The sequence below is a fragment of the Sycon ciliatum genome, chromosome 2 (genome assembly GCF_964019385.1).
Source record: "Sycon ciliatum chromosome 2, ocSycCili1.1, whole genome shotgun sequence".
Classification (NCBI taxonomy): domain Eukaryota; kingdom Metazoa; phylum Porifera; class Calcarea; order Leucosolenida; family Sycettidae; genus Sycon; species Sycon ciliatum.
Window position 1 is genome coordinate 48,201,052 of NC_088644.1, and position 11,107 is coordinate 48,212,158.

The 11,107-nt window shown below is 51.5% G+C and overlaps 1 protein-coding gene across 1 annotated transcript; it reads right to left on the reverse strand.

Annotated features, from left to right (window-relative positions):
- Window positions 1-223: 223 nt before the first annotated feature.
- LOC135810669 (uncharacterized) lies at window positions 224-4,486 on the reverse strand. The gene has a single exon (XM_065324160.1). It carries the CDS (start codon window positions 4,484-4,486, stop codon window positions 224-226), a length of 4,263 nt encoding a protein of 1,420 aa, XP_065180232.1.
- Window positions 4,487-11,107: the final 6,621 nt, after the last annotated feature.

The window sequence follows — 11,107 nt, forward strand, 5'->3', positions numbered from 1 at the left end:
ATGCAAGCAACAACGTAAGTACTATCTATGCAACTAATTATATCGGCGTATTGTTATTGATATTACTATCCGACAAACACGCACAACACACAACAAACACTGTATCGTAACAACGCACTCGTAAATGATGTTATCACAACGACACTCGTAAATGATGTTATCACAACGACACTCATTCTATTTCACCTCTCCCCCTGATAACATCGCGAACAGCAAGGTCAAATTAGTCACGATAACGAACGGGGAGCTGAATGTCAGCACGAGGACGAAGAACTCTCGCAGGCACAGGCTCAACAGGAGCAGCAACAACAGGCTGCACAACACCATCATCAACAGCAGACAACTCAACAGAAAGAGACAATGCAGCGTCATCATCATCAACACGATCAGTAGGCTGAGACTTGATCAGCTCGATGTTGACAAGCTTGTTCGAAGTACGGGCATCGTCATTGTCGCGCACAATCACAACAGTTGACTCAGAGACAACTTTGGACACCACCCAGCCAGGTTCATACGGTGACGTGCGTTTCTGGCGGCGACTAGGGCGCAGCAACAAGACAGAATCACCAACACTGTACGGACAGGGAGCAACAGGAGCACTAGCAGCAGACTCAGGGAGTGACGCCTCGGTAGCAGACAACTCCTCCTCCAAATAATCACGCACAGCAGCAGACTTCACACACAAACTCTCGACCCACGCACTCAGAGACACATCAGGCTGCGGACAATCGACAACAAGGCCACGGGGAATCCAACCACACATAGCCTCACACGGGGACAAACCAGTAACAGCGTGAGGACGCACACGATAATAGTATAACAGGACGCTCAACGCAGAAGCCCAATCATCCGACTCAGTAATTGTTTTACGAATCAATGTTAACAATGTGCGGTGAAACCGCTCAACACCACCCTGACTCTGCGGGTGCCGCACCGCACCACGGCGCACTTCCACTCCAAATGCATTGTACAGTGCCACAGTAACATGATTCACAAATTCAGTGCCATTGTCCGACCTCACGACATCAGGGGCTCCCCAGCGGGAACACACATCGACAAAAGCAGAAGCCACAGACGCACCATCATGGCGAGCCAAAGGAACAACTTCCACCCACCTCGTAAACATGTCCGTGCACACCAGGACACAATGGTAGCGTTGACTCCTGTTGGGACCAAGTTCCAGGGTGTCCAGCTGCAGAACACTCCAGGGTCCAGAAGGACTAACCGGACGGGTCGGCGTGGCAACAGGACCACGCTTGGAACTAGCGGCAGCACACGCAGAACAAGACTGGACAACAGACTGGCACAAAGCAGCCATGTTAGGGAAATAACACCCAGAACGAAGCAGCTTCCAAGTGGTCTCCCAATTGGCATGACCACAAATCGCATGCGCACGAGACAAAACTCGACGCTGCAGGGACTGGGGAACAACAGGCACAACCTGCTCATCATTGGGGGGCACCTTAACACGGCGATACAAACCGCCGTCGGAAACAAGAAGTTGAGTCCGTAATTTCTTAAAAGCAGGATCAACAATGTCGGAACCAGAAGATACAGCAGCAATAATACTGGAAATCTGTTCATCAGAATGTTGAGCAGACAACACGTCTTGCAAGAGAACAGCACTTACAACCTGCCTTGACGGCGCTGAGACGGCGGCAGAGGCAGCAGCAGGAGAGGCGCTCGGCTGAAGCTTCCTCCAGCAGCGTACAAACGTGTCAGGCACACGCGTCAACTTGTCGGCCTTGTTCTCTGCAGAAGGCACCCAACGAAGGTGCACTTGCATGCCGGTCTCTGCGACGATGTCCTCCACTGCTTGCAGGCGCCGCTCTACGACAACGTCGAAGAGGCTGTTCGTCTTCACCCGGTGAATGTTCCCAAGGCGCGCCGACAGCCAGCCGTACACAGTCTTGGAGTCGGTCACCACCGTCGCTGTCTTCACACGGTAGTCAGTTGCGAGGGTGAGGCCCCTCAGGACGGCATTCAGTTCGGCGACATTGATGTGGCGGCGATCTGAAGCAGGGCGAAGCCAGGAACGGTCTTCAACTACCGCCCCATCGCACTCTAGCAGCGCCCCATAGGCGACGTCGGACGCATCGCACCACACAGTACAGTCGCGTGCTTCCACATTCACTGCCCACTTGCCGGTCGCTGGGTCAGCCTTGTCCAGCATAGCCTGGAGCTCGGCACAGCAATGGACCACAGCGTCACACACTGGCTTGTCCCACGCATTATTAACGCTGGCAAGGCGCTTCAGGTAGCCACAGGCTGGACGTAGCCAGGAACAGACGGGATAGTGGCTGGTTAATCGCCCGCACCAGCTGAATACTTCCCGTCGGGTAATCTCATCAGCCACCTCGAGCTGCACACCATCACGTCTGCGCCAATGTAACTCATTATCCGCTCCGGTAAACAGCTGGAGACCCAGCACTCGAGCAGAACTGACATCCTCCGCAGGCTTCGTGGGCAGGCCGTACGCAGCGAGGCGGGCAGACACAGCACTAGACAGAGGCTTGGGGACAATCACGTCATCCACATAATTGTCGACTTCTGGCATGTCGCGGGTCACATACTTGACAATGATGTCCATGACCTTGGGGGCCACAGACAAGCCGAAACCCATGCGGGTCATTACGTAGGTCTTGTCTTGCCAGACGACGACTTGATAACGCAGCAAATCATCCCGAACATGCACTTGCAAATATGCCTTCCTGATGTCTAACAGCTCGTGCTCGTCTTCACGGCTACGCCATGACCGCAGGGATTCCGCACACACAGGAGAGTCATTGCCTGGGTGCGACACAAGTTGCCGGTTCAGGTGGCGGTAGTCCAACACGGGCCGAACAGGAGTTGAAAGCTTGTGCTCTTGCTCAACCGCCATCAGGGGCAGAACACAGGCTGGCTTTCCATGCACCTCCGGGTTACGCTCAATGAGCCAACCATTGGCAACCCACTCATCGACCGCTGCAGTAAACTTTTCCTCCTGCTGTGGCGAGAGGTGCTTCCGGCCGTACTCAGTAATGCCGCTGCCAATTGTAGACACAGGAGCAGTGTCCTCTTTCCAACGCCATGACATCACCCAGCACTGCTTACTAGGTACCCAGCGAGCTTCACCGTCGTCGACACTGAGCACAACGTCATCACCATCCTGTGACACAGAAACATGACGCGACAGCTTGGACGCGGTGTCAGCAAGAGCAGCATCAGTTGAAGTGACCGGACCAGCGGCTGCAGCAGCAGCAGGCAGTTGCTCGCCGAAAACTACGCGACTCATACTGCCGTCGTCGTCATATGACACGCTGACGCCACCGCACCGTGCAACAAGGTCGTTGCCTAGCAACACATCAGCAGCCACCACCGATAAATTCGGGACGACAAGTACATTGACACATGTGCGGGGTATGCGCACCGGCCCATCATTGCGGTGGAACTGCAGCTGCGCCGAGCCTAGTACATCAAGGGGCTTACCGTCCAACGCGAGGATGGTTGACTCGCTGTCGGCACGAGACAACTGCACATCAGGCAAGTGCGCGAGCAGAGCACGAGAAATAAGCGTGCGGGTGGAACCAGTATCCACGATAGCAGTTGCTCGATAGCAACTTCCGCCCGGAGACAAGACATCTGTGTATATGCGTGGTAGTCCGCCACGGGCATGATTCTGCAGGCAGAGCACCTTGTCTGCGCCGCCCACAGATGCTGCTGACACGCCGTTCGCCGACTGCGCCTCCAGCCACTTCTTCCGCTGGAAGCAGTCTTTTTTTACGTGCCCGGTCCTATCGCAGAACACACACTGCATTGTCCCTCGGCTAGCAGTCCGCTTCGGGCAGTTCCGGCGGATGTGCCCGGGCTCATTACAAAAGTAGCACAGTGTCTTGGCCTTGGGAGCTTGTCCACTAGCGCTGGTGCCACCACTGCTGCTGCTACCTCGGGGCGCAGCACTGCCACTGGCTGCCGCTGCCATCCCCGTATCAGGCCTGGACGAATCCACAACGGCTAGGGCACGGACCTTGCTCACAATGTCCGGTACCGCAAACTTGACGCCAGCGCACGAGAGGCGAATCTGGCGCTCCAAGTGGACAGGTAGCCCCGCCAGCAGCTGTTCAATGATGACGGCGTTGTCATCACCATCGCCGGAGTGGCCGGCCGCAGACAGCAGGCGGCGCAAGTCCGCAACATACGCCTCAGGCGTCTCATCCAGCCGGTACCGCCGGCTACTGAATTGGCGATAAGCATCTCCTGGTGACACTCCAAATGTCTTTTTCATGACATCCACCACCTTGGCTTTGTCTTTCTTGTCATCTGTCGGCATCTTGGAGTACACTAACAGAGCATCTGACTCCAAGAACAGGGGCAGCCTTTTCATCAGCTTTTCCTCGGTGTCCCAACCAGAACATTCGCCGATCACCTGGAACTTGACCCAGAACATGTCCCAGTCGTCGTGCTTACCCTTGAAGGGCTTCACAAATCCGTCAACCTTCAACGACATTACTACCCACGAAGGTAACACAGCCCTACAGGCTACAAACACTTACAGAACGAGAAAACTGAAAAACGAAGAAACAGCCCTGAACGGCTCAACCTCAAGCTAGGGTTTCGGGACCAAAAGTTGTTGCCTAATCCTCCTCACTACTGTACTCCACAAACCACCATTACCGTCGCTCACACAAACCAGTGCACCAAGCGACCAGGTAGGAGAAACAAAGTTAAGTTAAGATATTTACAAGAAGATTACAACAAGAAAAAGAACCAAGAACCACGATCGCCAAATCGCTGTCATCAGCAAAACGTGCCCGGGTGCGTGCATTGGCTTACGTGTACATCACTGTCATCAGTGCGTGCATTGGCTTACGTGTCATCAGTGCGTGCATGCATGAAGTCTTTGAAGATCAGAAAAGCAGAATGATCACAACTCATGCATGATGCATCGATGAGTCATATCAACGGACAACGACTACGTAACCATGGATATAATAATGGCGACAGCAAAGTTAGTTCCGCGTCCAAAAGCGCAGGTGCAACAAGGAAAAGTCAGAGTGCAGAACAAACAGAAATTCAAATCGAAAGGAGATAAATATTGCAAAGATGAAGCGAATCGGTTTGGTCTGTCAGAGGGTGCTTGCGCCCAGCGACAGGGTGACAGCAAACCCTGTCAGAGAGAGAGTCAGTGTGCAGAATAGGAATACATAGAACGCAGCACGCAATGGAGTTGCTGTGGAGAGCGAGAATGCAAGCAACAACGTAAGTACTATCTATGCAACTAATTATATCGGCGTATTGTTATTGATATTACTATCCGACAAACACGCACAACACACAACAAACACTGTATCGTAACAACGCACTCGTAAATGATGTTATCACAACGACACTCGTAAATGATGTTATCACAACGACACTCATTCTATTTCAACGCTGGTGTCCTACCACACTACCTCCGCCAACACCAACACTAGTCAACGGAGCCTCTGTCACAGAGTCATCCTCCAGGCCTTCAGCACTTTCAGAGAACATCTCCAGGCACAATGCTACCGTATTTGTTGCACCCTTCTGAGATGGCTTTGCAACAGAACCCGTGACGGCTGTTGCTGACTTGTCAACTAGCTCAGAAGCCTGGCCCTGACCAACGGGTGAAAGTGATCCCATGAAGCGGAAATACCGTGCCATTGAGCTGTTCTGTTTCACCCTCGCACCCAGCTCTGTGCGAGATTGTTTAGAGGCATCTGGTGCTGTGTTTGAGTTGGACGAAGCCAAGAACATGTCTTGGCTAGTGCATGCAATTAGACTGGAATGGCTGTGTGCTCGTGACATGCGACCAACCGGTGTCGTTGATCCACTACTTGGTGGACACTGCACTGGGTTCTGGACAAGGGCGTCACTGACATTGGTTGTGTAACAGTTTTCCCCTGTTCTCTATAACTTTACACTCCCTCGCACCTCATGCGTCTTACGCCTGTCTATTAGCACCTTCATTGGCGCCATTGCCACATGTATACTATCACATTTTGCATATAACTGGTCGAGGCACGCTCAACCAGGTCTCTTACTTTTCAAGTTTGATTAAACCTGTTACACTGGTAGCAGAGGATGGTTACTACTCTGCTTTTGGCAGGTGTTCTGGTCGCTCTGCTTACGCTCCTCGTACTCGTCGTTCGGCTGATAAACGATATCAAGACCGCTCAGCGCGTTAGCCAAGGAAACCGAACGATACATCCGAACTCGGAACCGTGGGAGCCAACACCCCGCCTTACGAAAGAGCCGCCTGTGTTTGGAGGAGATTCCGCTACATTCAAAGAATGGACGTTTGCAATGGACATGGCCCTACGGTCGTTGGCACTCCCAAATGCGGCACAGAGGGTCGACTACGCGGCAGGATTTTTGACTGGAAACGCTCGTCTTTGGTTGATAGCGGCATTGGAAGCTAACCAAGTGTTTTCCGACTGGCCTGCTCTGAAAGCGGCACTTGGCGATGTGTACGGACCACGGCACAACGAGGAAACATCGCGTATGGGACTAATTTCCGCAGCGCAGCGCGGGTCGCTGGACGCATACATTGCTGCTTTCACTCGCCTCAGCCTGCAAGTGCCGGAAATCGACCACCACACCAGAGCGCTGCTGTTCGTCAGGGGTCTAGTGCCGCACATCCAGCGACAGGTCATGCGTGAGCATCCACGTACCCTGGAGCAAGCTGTCATGGCAGCAAACACCGTGGAGCAGTCGTCAGGGCCACCGGCGTCGGGGCCACCAGCCAGTAGAGAGTCGCGTTCCGTGCCCAGCTTCCGTGGTCAGGGCCTCCGCAAGCTGACGGACCAAGAGCGTGTCCAACTGCGAGCAATGGGACACTGCTTTGCTTGCAGGAAGCCAGGCCACCTCGCTAAAGACTGTACTGAGGGTGGACAGCGCTACCCAAACGCTGGTCGCCAGTAAGAAAGGGGGTGCGCTTACTGGCGACGACCCAAGCGCCCACGCCGGTACCAGTCGCTAACCGGTTCGGAGCTCTGGAGGTTGAAGACGTTGCTCTCCAGGAACCTACGGAGCCGGAGACACCCATAGCTGTAGGAAATTGTCCCGTTGCAGAAAGGTGTCATGTCAGCAACGTCAGCGTCGGCAATGAACCTGAACACGACCTACTGCGCATACAGGGAAAGATCGGCGGTCGCCGTGCAGTGATGCTGATAGATTCCGGTTCGACGCATGACTTCATTGCAGACAGTTTTGTTCGAAAGCATCATCTTGACACGGATGCAAGCTCAGCAGTGCTGAGCGTAACATTGGCGGACGGCTCGACCAGCGAGGTCCCGCAGATTTCCACACGCACGCTAAGGGTGACAGTCGGGGGCTTCAGTGAGGAACAGCACTTTACTGTGTATCCCCTGACTCGCTACGACGCTATTCTTGGCAAGCCGTGGCTTACAAGGAACAACCCCAGCATCAACTTCCGTACGAACGAAGTTCAGTTGGACGGTGAGCCCTTTGTTGCCAAATTGCCTTCAGCTAACCCGCCGACAGCCGACCGGCCATCTGTGGAAAGCATGTTTATCAGTGGCCGACAAGCTCGTCATGCCCTGAGGAGTGGAGCCGAGGGGTTTCTTGCATGGGTCACTGCTGCAAACGAGGAGAATCGTTCCGGGCCACAACTCCAGGAATCAGAGCAACAAGACATCCAGAACCTGCTCAAGAGGTACCAGGATTTATTTCCAGACGAGCTGCCGAATGAGCTTCCACCGAAGAGACCAGTCGACCATGAAATCCAGATAGAAGATGGAGCCAGACCACCGTCTCGACCCGCCTACCGCCTGCCGAAACCAGAGATGGACGAGCTCCAGTCACAGCTATCAGAATTACTTGAGAAGGGATTCATTGAGCCAAGTAAGTCGCCATACGGTGCACCTGTGTTTTTTGTGAAAAAGTCGGATGGTACTCTGAGAATGGTGTGCGATTGGCGAGAATTGAATAGAATTACGATCAAAAACAAAGCTTGTCTTCCTAATATTGATGACTTATTCGACACGATCCAGGGCAGTGCATATTTCTCCAAGTTGGACTTGCGGTCAGGCTACAATCAAATCAGAATTCAAGACTCGGATGTTTCTAAGACGGCCATTAATACGCCGTTCGGCCACTTCCAATTTAGAGTCATGGGATTCGGGCTGACTAATGCCCCGGCCACCTTTCAGTCTCTCATGAACTCTATTCTGCAACCGCATCTCCGAAAATTCGTTGTAGTATTCTTGGATGACATTCTAGTTTTCAGCAAGACCTGGGAAGATCATCAGCATCATCTTCAAACAGTTCTAGAAACACTTAGAAATAGTGAGCTGTATTGCAAACAGTCTAAATGCGAATTCGGCGTGAGAGAAGTTCTCTTCTTGGGGCATAAAATCAACGGCACATCAATTTCCCCTGATCCCAAGAAGATAAGTGCTGTGGAAACATGGCCAACTCCGTCGTCAGTAACTGATGTGAGGAAGTTTCTTGGCTTTGCAAACTATTTCCGAAGGTTCATAGATCGACACTCGACCATCTCTCGTCCATTAGAAGAAATCACCGGAAAAAATTCACGCTTTGAATGGAGCGCTGCTAGACAGAAGGCATTCGAGTCTCTAAAATCAGCATTACTCGAGGCGCCAGTGTTGCAACTGGCCGATGTTGAGAAAAGCTTCATGGTAGAAACTGACGCAAGTGACTTTGCAGTGGCGGGTGTGCTCCTGCAGCAGGGAGAAGATATGGATTTGCATCCCGTAGCCTATTGTAGTCGGAAACTGTCAGCTGCAGAACGCAACTATACTGCGGCCGAGAGGGAAACGTTGGCTGTGGTATTTGCATTAAAGTGCTGGAGAATCTATCTATTCCGCCACTTTGACCTGATGACTGATAATATGGGTGTTGTCTATTTACGAACCAAACCGACTCTCACCAAGCGTGAGGCAAGATGGGTAGAGTTTTTAGCTGACTATGACTTTACGGTCTTTCACAAACCAGGAAAGAAAAACATTGCCGACCCGCTTTCACGCCGTCCAGATCTGTTCAGTGATTCTGAAATAGGCGGGTCATCCTATCCTCCTAACATTCAGTTGAATGCCATAGAGCATACCCTAGAGATTAATCCAGACTTAGCGCAGTTAATTGTCAGCGGTTACAAGTGCGACAAGGATCTTGCTCCCATTATCAGGAGACTGAAAAATTCAAGCCATGACAATCTGCACGACCGTTACCTTCTAAATGAAACACCCGGTTATCTTTATCTCAGATCTTCACCACAGAACAGGTTATGCATTCCAAAGAGTAGCAAACTCCGACTCGCCCTGCTTCAAGAATACCATGACTGTGTGACTGCGGGGCATCCCGGTCGAGATCGCACCTATTTCAGACTCTCTAGATATTTCTATTGGCCCAGAATGGGACTGGATGTAAAGGCGTTTGTCAAGTCATGTGACGTCTGCCAACGAGTTAAAGGCGGCCAGCTAAAAACTGGTCTCTTGCAGAATTTACCAGTGCCCAGTCAGCCGTGGGCAGATATCTCGATGGATTTTATCATGGGTTTGCCTAGGACCGATAAAGGTCATGATGCTATATATGTATTTGTAGACCGCTTGACAAAGTGTGTACATTTAGCACCTACTTCCTCTACTATTGACGCTAAAGGAAGTGCTGATCTGTATATTCAACATGTATTTCGACTTCATGGTTTGAGTTCTAGTATTGTATGTGATCGTGATCCAAGATTTACGGCAGCATTTTTTCAGGAATTGTTTGATCGCTTAGGAACGAAACTAGCATTTAGTACTGCCAATCACCCTCAGACAGATGGCCTAACTGAACGAGTAAACAGAATAGTAGAGGATGTGCTGAGGGCTTTTGTAAATCATAAACAAGATAACTGGGATATGCTCCTACCTCTCTGTGAGTTTTCTATCAACAGCGCTACTCAATCATCTACAGGAAACACACCGTTCTTCTTAAATTACGGTCTAAATCCCAGAGCGCCACCCGACTTCCTCAACCCTATTCAGGGAGGCAGAGATTCAGCTGATTGGTTGCAAGCAAGACAAGACGCGGTCAAGATCTCACAAGATGCGCTAGTGGCAGCTCAAGCTCGTCAGGCCTTCTATGCAGATCGGACAAGGGTCGAGGGAAAGCTGAAGGTGGGAGATTTGGTGATGGTCTACCGGGATTTCCTCCTGACTCCTGAAGCTCGGGACCGACCATCCCATAAATTACGCCCCAAGTGGTTTGGCCCCTTTCCTATAACCCATGTGGTCGGCCCGAATGCCTACAAGCTCAAGTTGCCTCATACCAGCCGCTGTCACCCGGTATTTAATGTGTCGGCACTCCGTGCCTACGAGAAGAACGCTATTCCTAATAGGAGACAGCCTACGCCTCCGCCTATCACGGACCTTGATGGTCATGCCCGCTATGTGGTGGATAACATTCTCAGTCACCGCCGCCGGCAGAATCAGCTTCAGTACCTAGTCAAGTGGCAAGGCTACTCTGATGCCACTTGGGAGCCTGAACATTATTTGTTGGATGAATCTGGTAATGACATTGTTCCACTTCAGAAGTACAAAACCTTGGCTTCTGCCCGCTGAGTTTTGCAGTTGAACTTCTAGTTTCACCTTACACATTTGTTGAGGACTTTATTTGCATGGAGTTTCAGTCGTCTTATTGTGTTACTTCAAGCCTTTTTTCGTCTCGCACGTGTTTGCGCTTATTTTACTCTATTCCACTTGAGCATTTGGGTTATAAGCTCCTTCCTCTCCATAGGAGGGGGATGATGTAACAGTTTTCCCCTGTTCTCTATAACTTTACACTCCCTCGCACCTCATGCGTCTTACGCCTGTCTATTAGCACCTTCATTGGCGCCATTGCCACATGTATACTATCACATTTTGCATATAACTGGTCGAGGCACGCTCAACCAGGTCTCTTACTTTTCAAGTTTGATTAAACCTGTTACAGGTTGTAGACGGTTCTGCCATGCTGGGCCTCATGGCTGAACCCCGCTGCACTGATTTCTTGAAGTCCAGACTCTCCAAGTACCATGGAGCATGCAACGTCCAGGAGGTCCTGTTTCCTAAAGAAAATACAGCAGATGGCGAGAGAAAGAGAG

Coding starts and splice junctions, on each gene's coding strand:
- LOC135810669 (XM_065324160.1), bottom strand. CDS start 4,486: ATGTCGTTGAAGGTTGACGGATTTGTGAAGCCCTTCAAGGGTAAGCAC.